This window comes from Cololabis saira, chromosome 3 (assembly GCF_033807715.1).
Source record: "Cololabis saira isolate AMF1-May2022 chromosome 3, fColSai1.1, whole genome shotgun sequence".
In the NCBI taxonomy this organism is placed as follows: Eukaryota; Metazoa; Chordata; class Actinopteri; order Beloniformes; family Belonidae; genus Cololabis; species Cololabis saira.
The window spans coordinates 47,051,320-47,066,145 of record NC_084589.1 but is presented as its reverse complement, the minus strand read 5'-3'; the positions used below and the strand labels follow the sequence as shown (position 1 = coordinate 47,066,145).

Below are 14,826 nucleotides of genomic sequence, written 5' to 3'. Positions count from 1 at the left end.
CTTTTTTTCCTTTTTTCTCTTTTTCTCTTTTTTTCCTTCTTTTTTTCTTTTTTGTTCTTTTTCCATTTTTTCTCTTATTTTCTTCCTTTTTCCTTTCCCTTTTAATCTCGACATTTCAACTTTTTTTCTCGACATTTCGACTTTTTTCTCAAAATTTTGACTTTTTTCTTGACATTTCGACTTTTCTCTCAACATTTTGACTTTTTTCTCGAAGTGCATAATGAAAAAAAAATCTATCAGTTATAACTAATTTATTTATTTATTTAATTCAGATCCCCATTAGTTGCTGCCTCAGTTCTTACTGGGGTCCAACAATAAAATATAGATACATACAGCATGTGTTGCCTTCATTCTAAGGCTTATAAAAGACTTTTCATTTTTTGCGGCTCCAGACATATTTGTTTTTTGTGTTTTTAGTCCAATATGACTCTTTCAACATTTTGGGTTGCAGACCCCTGGTTTAGAGTTTTAGTTTTTCCGACACAATGAGAGCTGACGCAATTTATATGATAAGCTTCTGGTTGTTAATATCAATGAATGAGAGAAAAAATGTTTTTTAATTCATGTGTACTTTATTATTTGTCATAAACATTTATGTTGTTAAGAAACTTTTTTTTATTGCAATGGTCTTCAAAATAATACATATGGCAAGTCTTTGAGACATTAAAACATCTAAATATCCAACTTAGTTTAGTTCAGTGCTTCCAGTCGGTGGATTTATTATTGACGTGCACATGCAGGACCCATGAGTCACCGTTTGGCATTAAAATAAAAAAGTAAGTTAAGTCAGAGGGAAGGTAAACTTCGGATGGTACGACCAGAGGGAACACAGGGAAGGAAATGAGGATCAATTAACATGATTTTGGTGTGAAATATATAGATATACAAGACTCATTTAAAGCTGCAGTTTCCAACATTTAACCACTAGAGGGAATAAAGATCCCAAACTAACCCCCAAACTCAGAATGACGGTTCATTCATGCATGAATCACCCACAGGTTTTCTGCAGGGGTTTGAAGCCTCTTTTTCCTCGTATTGTGGCAGGTTGGAATTATATAAAGCAAGAAGTTTAATGCGTAATTAGGGGCGTGGCCTTTTGATTGGCATTAATTTGTCCAACCTGTAAATAAATACTTTTTCTAGGATCTTAGAAAATGTTGGGAGTAAAGAATCAGGCCTGTAATTAGTGAATTGGTGTCTGTCTCCAGTTCTGTACAGTGGGAGGACTTTTGCAGTTTTCATTTTTTTTTGGAAATGTCCCAGTTCTGAGCGACTGATTACAGCTGTATGTCAGTTAACAATCCATCAATAACCTTTTTGACTATTGTCATATCACCACAGTCAGTTGACACCTTGTTTTTACATTTACTTACAATATCTATGATTTCTCTCTCCTCCACAGCTGTGAGAAACATTGAATCTGGATTTCTACTTATTAATGTTTCCTTCCATCCATCAGCTGATCCAGGATCACACATTTTTACTGCCAGCTTTGGTCCAACACTCACAAAATACCTGTTAAAATGATTAACCACCTCATTCATATCATTAATGACATCATCGTTATTGGTTAAATATTGTGGATAATTAGTCTGTCTTGAACTTTTCCTAATGGCATCATTCAATATATTCCAAATACCGTTATTTTTAGTCCTTATTCATGAATGAATTCATGTCCCTCTCCATGAAGGCAAGTGGTCTCGGCCCTGAAACAGCAAAGTCCTCCCTCCATTATCATATTATTATTTTTATTATTATTGTAATTATTATTACAAAAGTGCATCTCCACTCGTTGAGTTTGCACTTTGAAAGAGATGGAAAATGGACTGGTACCAAAAGCCAGGCTTGTTGCACAAGGTTTTGAGGAAGTGCAAGTTTCTGCTACAGAAGGAATCTCCAACCTGTGCTTCAGTCTCTGAGGCTCCTTGTGGCAGGAAGTTATCAAAAACAATGGACACTGCATTTGATGGACATAAAATCTGCTTCTTTCATGGACTAGAAATGTGGAGAGACATTTTCATTAAACCTTCTCCAGAGACCAACAGAGCAGATCATCTTTTTTTAACCCACATCAACTCCATGGTTCCTGACACAGTGGATTCCTATCAGTTTTCCTACCGTGCCAACAGATCAGTGGATGAAGCGATGGCTTCGGCTTCACTTCACCTTCCAACACCTGGACAGGATGAACACCTATGCACGGCTTCTGTCCCTGGATGTGTCATTTGATGAAGCCAAGACCAGTGAAATAACAAACTGGATCAAAATGACGTGATTGAGGAAGTTGAGCATAAAGGACAAAAGTGCATCTCCATTTTTCAACTTCATTTGATGACATTTCTCTTTCAACATTGTTTTCTGAGCTAAATGCTGGTTGTACTGATCACGCTGTACCAATAATCTGCATCACTGACAACTTTCCTCTTGTTGATGCACTAAAGTCTTTTTTTATTTGTGTTTTTATTATTATTACGATAGATTGTTCACTCTTGGGTTTATGTTGAGCTTTTATAACTCACCACCAGGGGGCACTGCTGCTCTTTCTACATATGGAGAGTGTAATATTCCAGAATTATAAACAATATAAGTCATCAATCTAAAATGAAAGCTTAATTACATTTTCATGATTATTTCTGACTAAATATGAGTTGAGGTAAAAAGACATTTACTTCTAAACGGATGTCTGATATAAAAGGGTTAAATCCAAAGTCTGTCCTCTTCCTGGAATCTGATCCCGATGATCCTCCCTCTTCTTCCTGCTCTCCAACCTGCACATCTGCAGCTTCAACACGGATCTCAACATCAGCTTTAGAATAAATCATGTGTCAGACGAGTTGTAAATCTAGTACAACTTGAATTTATACATGTGATTAAATAATAATGTTAATTTCATATTTAAATAATATGAAAAACGTACACAAATAGGTTGTAACTTATTGTTACAATAACACAGCATGGCTCATTTGAATTACATTGTTTTGACTTTGAGTTTTTTCCCATGAATTATCATGATAATCTGATGTACGCGCAGCTCAGATTTTAAAATGTATAAAGCCTTTTACAGTTTTCAGCGAACTATGTATAACATCACAATATATAACCTCTGAATGGAGTAGATGGAGAGAGTTTAACAACATGGAGCTGCAGATTAACTTTACAAAGAGAATGTGAGTGAAGAAGAAACAGACGGGGAAAAGGACGTGTGAGAGAGGCTTTGTAGATGAACTAAATAAACTGTCACGTATAAAGAAACTTCAGCACATACTAACAGCTCTTTATTTGCACGGTGGAGACGGCAAGTTACCAAAAGCAACAAATAATACGATTTTAAGAAGGAACAGGGATTCAAACAAACCTAATGCAGAACTTTAAAAAAAAGTAAACAACCACATCGTTCCCTCTGTGTCAAGTTGACGGAGAAGCATAAATCCGGGTTGAACCTGCAACCCTTGTGGGGAGGGGATTAGGCTCATCAGCCACAGGAGGTGGTGGTTGGACTTCTGCAGGTTCTTCTTCTGTGGGTCAGACAGGAGTGGACAGCTGCCCCCGGAGGACGACAACATGAACTTCATTTGTCACGAGTCACCAGACTTCTCCTCCGGGTGAATTTTCATGTGACTCAGCAAACCAATTCTGCGGCTAAAACCTTTGTTGCACGTCTTGCACAAATATCGCTTCTCACCCGTGTGCGTGTTTATGTGGCGGTTAAGAGTTGATAATAGAGTAAAGGTTTTGCTGCACGTGTTGCACACGTACGGCCTTTCACCGGTGTGGATCCTCGAGTGCATCACCAGGCTTGAACGTTGCATGAAACCTTTTCCACATGTTTTGCAGATGTAGGGCTTCACGCCCGTGTGTGTGGTTATGTGGCGTTTAAGATGTGATGAATTAGTAAAGGTTTTGCTGCAGGTGTTGCACAGGTACGGCCTTTCTCCAGTGTGAATCCTCGAGTGAACCACCAAGGTGGAAAGTTGCATGTAACTCTTTCCACATGTTTTGCAGACGTAGAGCTTCTCGCCCGTGTGCATGGTTATGTGCCGTTTAAGAACTGAGTATTGAGTAAAGGTTTTTCCGCAGGTGTTGCACAGGTACGGCCTTTCGCCAGTGTGGATCTTCATGTGATCCATTAAATTACAACTTTTACTGAACTCTTTCCTGCAGGTTCTACAAGAAAATACCTTCTTCCCCGTGTGGGTCCTGGTCAGCTTTGATTTACAGTTGCTGTCTGACGGGACAGCAGCATCTTCGTGGTCACCGTGTCGTCTCATTGGCTCCGGATCTGCAGTTTTACTGGAGTCTGAGCGTAAACTTTCAGTCCCTTCCTCATCTTTGTTTTGAGCTTCAGGAGAAGTGTGCAACAGCAGCTGGCCACAGTTTGGTCCTGGTTCACCATTTTCAACTTTCACATCAGCGACATTGACCAATGAGACATCCACCTCTACGTCCTCGTGCTTCATCTCCTGACCGCTGGAGTCTTCCTCCAGTTCTGTAGTCTGTGGATGCCCTGGTTCCTCCTGGTCCGGGCTGCAGCTCCTCTCCAGGTTATCCAGGTGCTGGTCACTGAAAACCCCGTCCTCCTCCACCTTACAAACATTTTCTTGTGGGAGTTCTGGAATTACAAAAAGGGACAAAAAGTTAGGATTTTAACAAGTCAAAAGTGCTTCCCACTGTTGATTGTTTGGTCGTATTTGTGAGGTTTAAGGTTTGTCCTGAACCTTCGGTCTTCCCCTTCAGGTATGTAGTATTCATGGATTTCATGTGACGTCACACAGTACTCGCAGCGCCATCTTGAGGACCGACTTGCAACATGCCGTCTATCTGTTGTGCCGTGGGATGCGACAATAATAAGTCTAAAAAAACGGGATTGACCTTTTATAATGTCCCCCAAAACACTGAGCGTCGAGAGAAATGGATTGCTGCTATCAAGAGGGACCACTGGACTCCTACAGAGCACTCCAGACTTTGCAGTGAGCACTTTGTTTCGGGTAACCAGGCTCGCCACCCATCCCTTGAAATACAGAATTGTTTCGTAATTGGGAATTAAAAGTTGCGTTCCGTATTGAACCGAAACGGAACGCAGTTTATTCTGTATTTCACAATTGTCCCATGCATGTCTGTCACACACAGGAACAGCGAACTAACAGTAATAAACAAAATAAAGGAGAGGATATATTAAAGACAGCAACATGTGTTGGGTCTCTGTTATTTATTGATGTCACTTCATTCGTTTCAGTAAATTCAACTAAGGTGAAAACAAATATATTAGATATATTATTTCTCACTACATGCAAAGTGATATATTCCAAGCCTTTATTTATTCTATTTTTGATGATTATGGCTCACAGTTTATGGAAAGCCCAAATAAAAAATCTCAAAAAATTTGAATATTTTATAAAATCATTAAACAATTCAATCATCAAAATGATAACAGATAAAGGCTTAATATATCTTGCTTTGCATGTAATGAGACTATGTAATATATTAGTTTCACCGTATATATTAGATATAATTCTAATATATTAATATATTAGACTGTCACTTACCTTTCCTGTTACCACGAACATTTTTTTGGCCTCCACATGATGAAGTTTGGCATCTTTAACCCATCCTGATGTGAAGTAGCGGTAAGCTTCGGTACTTTTAAAAGCTTTCAGAGCTTCGCCGGTGTATGGAGAAGGATTGTGGACCAGGTAGATATATATGTCCGCAAACGACAAATCTGGCAGGTTTTTGGCAGACTGGAGTGGAGTCAGTAATTGATTAGCTATTATATACGGATCGAAACCTAAAGTGTCAGTTTTCTGTAGATACCGTTGCTGTTCTTCGGGAGTTAAGTGAGTTATTAGGTGAGACGTCATATTGGCTGCGCGACGTGAAGGTCCTCGGTCGGTCCTCAAGATGGCCCTGACAACAAAAAATGTCACGTGACTGAAACCCATGCATTACTCTGTGTGACCATTAGGTGGCACTGTGACTGTAGGAAATCTAGCAGAAAATTGGAGAGCCTGGATCCAAAGATTTGAACGGTTTCTTGTCGCCAGCGGAATCGACGAAAAGTCTGATTCAGTGAAAAGAGCCACTTGAAAGAACTTTTCCGCCAACATTGTGAGCCAAGGTGTGCCAGTGTGACGTATTTGAGGCACCTGTTCTTTATTCGAGTGCAAGGAATATCAGAGACTTTTGATGCATATGTGACTGATTTAAAAAACAAAGTGAAAGACTGAGTTTGAGCACCTCACCGACTCACTGACACTTATTGATGTAAATGTTCGCACATCCAAGTGGAGAACAAGGTGGATTGAGGAAAACCTACAGTATGACCCTCGCAGAACTGGTCAGTGCCAATAAGGCAGAATGAAACATCTTTATGTAATCTGAATTAGATGACATATATGACACACACTGCAATCAATCTCACTCTAATAAAGTAAGGTAGCTGTCTTCAATTTGATAATGACACCATAGTTAAACTGAAACAATAGTAGGTACAGTAGCCTATGCTGTACCAGGATCATTTTCCATAGGTGTTAATAGAGTGGTTAATCGTACCACAGAACACAGCACATACACCTACTACCTTTCACCAGACAGAGCTAATTCATTTAATATCTCACCTCTGCATTTATAGCCGAGCCACTTGAGGGAGGACACAGGTCCCACACACTGGAGACACTTGTCCAAGGGGGAGACAGTTGCACACACCAGGCTATGTTTCTGACACTGTTGGAATGTTTTTATTGTAACATTTATTGTTACCAGACAGTTTGAGCAGCAAGACATTTCAGAATCATATGTATTTATCTTAAAAGTATTTAAAAAAAAAACGAATTTCCATCAAATGTCTACATTACATTCAACTTACCCTCTCACTGTTGACAACTGTCTCCATTTCAGTTGGACTGCAGAACTGATTCTCCGTGTCCATCTAAGATAGAGAACAAGAGCAGACGTGTTCAAAATTAACACCGTGAAGTTTAAGTTAAGTGACAGGATAAAAATAAGTGTGGAAATACAGCTTTAGAAGGTCTGTCAAAAATGTCTTGCACAGGCTCCAGACTAACTTGTCCACTGGTGTGACCGACTGAGAAAGTTGGTTGCACCAGCACGTGATTTGGTTGCACCTTTTTTATGGAATATTGTATCAGTCAGAAAGGAGTGCTTGAAAACAGGGTTTTGTATCTGTAAAAATAGTTTTGTAAAGCTGTACATTTATGTACAAACATAAATGCACAGCAACCCGCTCTGGCTCAACCTGTCAACTAGAAGTTTCACATTCTCGTGATCGAGACACGCATAGGTGTTGCGGTCATGTGCCTTTGGCTCTGTAATGTAAAATGGCTGCAGTCGTAAAAACTATCTGTATGACAGCGACAGTGTCCCATCCACCTCTGAATTGTACTCTGCATGGAGTTCTTTCATAGATTTCATGAGTATGCGTCTCTGAACCTTCTTCTTCTTGTGTGTGACTGTGTCTTTCTTCCCTGAGAGAAGGCGACTATTTTCATCTCTACTGAGAAATGCAATGACCTGTGTTTTCCTCACTGAAGATATTTTCTTTAGCCCTCGTGGCCTGTATTTTTCACTTAGATTGTGTTTTAATTTATTTGACCTTTGCATGCCCTTTCTTAATTTGTCGCTTTTTTGTTCTGACTGTTTTAGTTTCATTTCCAGTTGGAGAATTTTCTTCTTTAGTTTTTCTTTTTCTTTTTGCAGCCGCTTGCAACGTTTTGATACCTTTTTTCACTTTTTCTGGAGTGGAGGAAGAAAGTGGTTGCTCCAGTGTTTGAGATTGAGGCTCAAGGGATTGCTCTACTTCTGGAATCAAAGACTCAGATGGTTGCTCCAGCTCTGGAGGTGCAGGTTCATGTTGTACTTGTACAAGTTGTTCAGGGGGCTGCTCAAAAGAGTTTCCTTCAATGGATTCCGGAGTTAAGTTCATCACCACATTCACTTGTTTGATTTTTTCACGGCGCTGCCTCTGATTTAATCTCCATTTTTCTCTCTTTTTTTCAGCATCTGATTGCGTCATTATATAGATCGGTGGATGATCAGGATTGACATCCTTCCCCCTCTTTCTTCTCTGATAGCTAAAAAACAAGCATTTAATAGTTATGACTGGCACAGAAAAGGATTCACATCCATTCAATGTTATTAGTAGTCTATTAATAGTAGGCTATAAAATGATAAAAAGTTTCAAAGTTAAATCAACTCCCTCTTCCATTCTCTCTTAAACATTTTTTGTTACTATTTCATTGCTAATGTCAATAATAATCACTTTACTAGGATTTGGTCTATGGCAACACTTTATGTTGCATTAAGTTGCATTATTACACAATTATTGCACGATAGTTAACGTTGTAATTAACGTAAAATGGTACTGGTAAATTTCTATCCAATGCAAGTACACAAATGCAATCTATAATTCATAATTAACCTAACCCAAAGCATTGTGTGTGTGTGTGTGTGTGTGTGTGTGTGTGTGTGTGTGTGTGTAATATTATATTAACTGATATAATCCATCAGTCATACCTTAACTGCAGTGCAATAAAATATTAACTACAGTGTAATAGTGCAACTTAATTTTAAGTGTTATCCACCCAGCTTTATATCCCAGTACTGTATATTAGGGATGGGCGGTATGGAGTAAAAAATGTATCACGATAATTTCTGGCATTTATCCCGATAACAATAAAAATGACGATTAAAAAAATACCAATTCAACTCCACCTTTGTAACTATAAATCTATCTCGCTCTCAGATCCGCCATGTTTGTTACACAAAAACATCATCAATGGGAATTTATCCTTCTTTCTTTCTTTTTTCCCCTCCCTCCCTCCCTCCCTCCCTCACTTACACAAAAACATCATCCACAGGAATGTATCGTTTTTACCGCGAGATGACAAATTCTTATCGTGAGGAATTTTTTTGACGGTTTATCGTGAACGGTAAAATATCGCCCATTCCTACTGTATATCCTATTCTGTTGCCGACACCATAAAACCACGAAAACAATACCTTGCTCTTCTTCTGGCTAGTCTTTCCTCCCTAGCAACTGGATCTGCATTGATCTTTTGTCTGTGCCGTGCAGCCCTCTCCTTATTAGACAATGGCATCTACAGTATAAAGATAATGTCTTGAAATACCTTAAAATGCCATAAAAATAGTTTAAAACAATACTATTCAGTATCAATACAACAATAAAATATGAATTGCATGATATGTTGTGAAAACATGGGATAATAAAGCTACAGTCATTCAGCATAACGGGTGACATTGTGGTATAACATGAAACTTTTGTTGTGCTGAAGGACAAAAGCGCGACACTGAAGGACAGATTTCATACATAAACATATTTAACAGGCAGTTCCTTGGCCACCTATATAATGTAATGCTCTTAACCTGTAAAGATTATCCTTACTTTTCATGTTTAATGTAGGTATTTATAAAACAATAACATTAAAAGTATGTTTTCTGTGTTGTACTGAAGGACATACTTTTTTGTTCCAAAGCTTACAAGAGGGAGAAAACGAAATCATCAAATATTTCAGAGAGATTTACTCGGGTCTTCAAGGGGCCTTCTTTGTGATATCACACACTGTCACATCTTTTTATGCAGGCATCAGAATGGCTTGTGGAAAATTCTCGACGTGGACGAGTAAAGGCGCAACGCGCCCGAACCCTCTAGGGGAGTCCGGGGGCATGCCCCCCCGGAAAGATTTTGAAAAATAGACTCAAAATGGTGCATTCTGGTGGTCTAAAAGCTCCATAATCACATGTTTTATCAATCAAATCAAATCAAACTTTATTTATATAGCACTTTTCCTACAAATAATGAAACACAAAGTGCTTAACAGAAAAAAAAAACAAGAAAAAACAAATAAACATAAAACTTATTAATGCCCCCCCCCCTTCTAAATTACACACACAGACACATGGTGCAGACATGGCTAGGCACAGAGGATCCAGGTGAGGAAACGGTAACGGGGAGCCGTCCACGCCAGGAGGTCTCATAGCCCGCAGCTACAAGGGGGGGGGGGGCCCACAGAGACCATCCCGGCCCGGACGGAAAGAGGAGTCCACACCACAGCGGTGAAGCCGTGGTGCAGAGCTCCACAACCATCCAGGCCATCCAGGCCAGAATGCAAGAATACACACAAAAAATCTGAATTTTTGCAAAGAATGATGTATTTTGATAACATAATAACACGCATTCATCATCATGGGTAATTCGTTCATGCATGAATAAATCTTGAAATGAAATGAAACTCACCCCCATTCCACCCCAGGGAGAAAAAAAACTAAATGTCAAGCCAAATCCCTTGCGCTCTTCACCAGCTCACAGTCCACATTACTTCATGTTCCTCTACAACTCAAATAACCCATCCCACCCCCTCCGCCCCTAACAAATCTACAATTTGGGTCTTTTGGCAGGAGAATGATGACTGCGTTCTGATTCTGCCAAGCGTTTTTTAGCATGCTTTTTTCTTGCCATTTTCATGGCTTTCTCTCTTAGTTCCCTCGCCTTGGCTTTAGTCAGCAAGATGGTGGTTTGAGCCTGTGATGTCTGTCTTTTCTCCTCCTTCTCTGCTCTGTAGGCAGCTGCTGCACTTCTGATGTTCCTGCACAGTTGGACTGGAATGGGCTCATGGAGGATGTTTTTTCGCCCAAACATGCTTATGGCACTGGCCTTGTGTGCCTTCAGTCCGTACCTCCCAGTCTGGTACGCGCTAAGGGTTTTAACGTTCATTCGCCCTGTCCTCTCGTTCATGATGCCTTTCATAGAGCTGAACGAGCTCTCCACCTGGGGGCCACGGAAACAGGTGTAGGCTGCCAGAACAAAGTGTCCTAAGTCAGGGTATTTTTTTGTAACCAAGCCCCACCATATGTCAGCTCGATCATCAGCAGCGAATGCTGGCAGATCTTTATCAGCAACAAAATGGTGGCACTGCTGACATGCTGCCTCATACTGCGATGGGCTCACATCCTTCAAGCAGCTGCAGAGGTGCTTCAGGCTTGTAATCACAGCAGTTGAAGGACAACACTCAGGATCTGTTGCAGAGAAAGTACGGAGCACTTTGTTGTGGAGAGGCAACTTCTCCTGCATCTTCTTGCCACACATTTTGTATGCTATTGCCATCTGGTGAAGAAATTCTTCGCTGATGACATCAGAGGATGCTCTCACGATGGTGCGGATGGTTTCATTCACGAAGACTTTGTTCGTTGGCAGGAACTGTCCCTTGTCAGTTGAGATATCCATCTCTTTCAGTTCTCTGCCATGCAATGAAGCAAACTTCTCAGGGCGGACATAACATGCGAGGAACTTTCTGAAGACTGCTTCCTGACGGTCATGCAACTTGTTTATCATGAGGCTTTGCGTCTGAAATACCATGACGTACTCCTTCAGAAGGGGAAGAACTGACAAGTACAAATTCAGCTGAAGGACAGTTTTCTTCTGCTTGAAGAAAAGACAGTTCACTATTCTTTTCTTTCTGTTTTTTCCATTTTCTGTCATGCCTGTTTTGGAAGCTAGGCGCCTTTGTATCTCCCGAATCCTGTTCCTGTCAATTGGGCATATTTCATTGTGGTTCAGTATGGCCTCCATGGGTTCCTCATACAGCTCCTCGTCGTCAGGCTTCAAGAAGCTGTAGTAGAAGACCTGAAAAGAATGGGCCATATTTCTATATCAAACCACATCAACAGAAAAAAGGTAATGCTCAGGGATTAATCATGTATCATGCTGCTCTTCGGCCACAGTATTTCACAGAAAATGAGTTTTCAAATAAAACTGCAAACTTTCACAAAATAGAATGCAACAAATTACAACCATGAACCTATCTACTTGTATGCATAAAGATTTGAGACTAATTCTGTAAAAAGTTTATTTTTCGTAGAAAGAGATTATATATGATATTTTAAAATGTAAGTACCTGCATTGGTTTGAGAAGTCGGGCTGTGCTCAGAGCAACGTCATATGCACTTAGCCACCTGTGAGGGATGAATCTCTCTGGAGCTGTGAAGGTCTGGTTGAACATCGCAGCGATCTCTCGTAGACAATCTTTAAACTCTGGTGTCCATTTGAAATCGGTGTGAAGATCATTGAAGAAAACTTCTAACCACATCCCAAACGGCTTACAGAATTCTTTGGCACAGTTGTGGATGTGGTGACAGCTGTCGCCATCGATGTTCAGGAGATGTGGAATCTTCTCTCTGATCTTCGCCTCCAAGCCATTCTTCGATCCACGCATGACACTACAGCAATCCATTAAGACAGACACTAGGTTCCTCCATGGAATGTTCATACGCTCAAATACGTCACCCAGAGCATCAAACAATGACTGAGACGTGGTTCTCTTCAGCTCCACGGTGTCCAGGTGTTCAACAACGACTTCCTGCTGCTCCTGTGAGAAGTAACTCACTAGGAAGGTCACGACCTTTTTGTTGCTGGCTGTCGTCGCTTCATCCAAATTGAGAGAAAATGGAGACGACTGGATGGCCTCCACAGTTTTCTCGCTGAAGGTCTTCTGCAATCCGAAACGCATTTTGTAGGAAGCTGTGCTTGCTTCAAGGTGCACATTCTCCAATGCCTTGGGGTCTTTTGCCAGTTCCTTGGCCACTCGCACGATGATGTCTGCAGTAGTGAATGGCAGGGAGTGTTCCGCAAGAGTACCCAACACAAAAGACTGCGGGAAATAGACACAATCTTAAATTTTGATTTCTGATTCATATTCAATTGACAACTGTAAGGAACTTAATGTAAATCTAATATCATAAAATAACTCGTACCAAGCGTACAGACTTTATTAGACGACCGATGCTCATGAAATTTAGTCAACGGGTTTAAAGTTTAAGGAGTGACCGTTTAGGTCAGATTCGTAATCGCTCTCTCATGTACTTAATTGACTTGCAGGCATGGGGAGAAACACCTGGAAATCTTGGGCTTCAGTGTGCGGCACAGATTTTGGTTCCCCAGCTTGATCTACATTATCATTATCGTCATTGCCGATCTATATTATTATCATTATTGTCGTTGCTGCAGTAGTCGTAGTTGAAGTAGTAGTCGCAGCAGGAGCAGTAGTAGCATTTAAAAAAAAAGGGGGGGGTGGGGGTGTTATATACGGTATATATTTGATCACAATGATACTTACTTCCAAGTTAGCAGTTCTGTCAGATATGGGGACAGTTGGCTTCACAGGCTCTGGTTGTGGTGTTTCGGATGTTGACGCTTCATGAGCTTTTGGTCTGCATAACCCAAAGATGGGGAATACCTTCTTGCTCTGGAATTGGGCAAAAAGTAACATGAATCACCAGAGGATATAACACTGACATATATTTGCATATTAACTATTATGAATGTGATTCAGCTCTGTTGGGGTTTTTAGGCTAATTTATGAGTTTATATTGTAACAAAATGTATTACCATAAATCAAAAATTAAAAAGTGGAAAATTGAAATCTCAGACAAATGAGTTGAAATGTAGGCTACATTAAATATTATAGAAAAATGGAACAGAGAACTAAGAAGAGTAACAGTGTTAACACCGAAAAAAAAACTGATCACAGTTTCAAACTGAGATCAGATTTTAAAAAACCAACAAACTGTTTGTTGGTTTTTTATTTATTTTTTCTCAAAATCAGTCATATCTTTTTACTTCAAGCAGGGCTTTCCACTAAGGCCATTTTTTCCACAATTGCATAGATAAAATTGCAATGACATTATTAACAACAAAAACAGTAAACTGTGCTGTTGCTTAAATTGACCAAAAGGTGGCCCTCTAACATCACAGTTTGTGTACTGTGCGTGACTCTGACGCTGGTTAGTAATTAAGGAGTTAAAACTCACTCGCCACTTACAGGACTCAGTAGCCAGCAGAAACGGCAGTAGGAGCATTTATTACATTTATTAAGTGTAGTACCGCTATTATGAGAGGTTATTTTTCACAGTATTAGCCTAAAGGGACTTAAGGCTGATATGGTCCCGCGTTACACCAACGCAGAGCCTACGGCGTAGTGTATGCGGCGACGCGCGCCGTACTCTGCGTCGATTTAACGCAGAACCATAATTCAGGCTTCACTCACTGCTGCAACGTATTGCCTCCAGTCATTTCAATGAGAAGCACACCAGATCAGAGTAATTTGTGCAGCCGGCGCTTGTGGAAAGCCCTAATATCAACAACAATTACAATATCAATAAAGAATAATTACCGTCTGGGGTGCAATTGATCCGAGCGAATAATTCGTAGATCTTGTTGTCAGGTGGTTCAGGTGCTTTTTAGTTTTCGTGTGTTCCACGAGTGCAACCTTTCCCCTCGGGCCGTAATTGATCACGTCGCGACACCACTCGCACATTGCTCTGCCTGGTTCGTCGATCTTTTTCACACACTCGCTAAGTGCATACGGTTTCTCCACATCATTTATTTTCGAAGTGACGATTTCCTCCATCCACTTCCAGCACCATCGATTTTTTATCTTTGCATCCACTTCCTTGCATCTTAACGCGTCGTCTTCCGTTAGGAATCCCATCTTTATTTTCTTCTTGTGAGCACATGTAAAAATGCATCCGCACATGTAAGAATGGCTGACAAGAATGGCAGCAGAAATGCAAGGGAAGTAATTCTCGCGGAAAATGCACATCGCGTTTTCGAGTCCGTTGATTGGGGATTTTTTTTTTTTCTCCCCTTTCCGCGGAACCCGCGGAATTCTTTTGCTGAGACCAAAACCGCGGAATTCCGCGGATCCGCGGAAGAATCTGATGCCCGTTTATGTTAAATGAATGGCCCTCGGGCACCAAATTTACACGTCTCGTCTTTGACCCTTGTACCTGTAACTA

General features: G+C 40.4%; 1 protein-coding gene across 1 annotated transcript in view; it reads right to left on the bottom strand.

Moving 5' to 3' along the window:
- The window catches only part of LOC133440705 (oocyte zinc finger protein XlCOF6-like), a 49,378-nt gene extending 44,803 nt beyond the window's left edge, over positions 1-4,575 (bottom strand). The window contains exon 1 of the mRNA XM_061718023.1: positions 3,582-4,575. Within this exon, the coding sequence (XP_061574007.1) occupies positions 3,582-4,457 (876 nt within the window). The 5' untranslated portion in view covers positions 4,458-4,575. The remainder of the gene's footprint in view (positions 1-3,581) is intronic.
- Between the last annotated feature and the right edge of the window lie 10,251 nt (positions 4,576-14,826).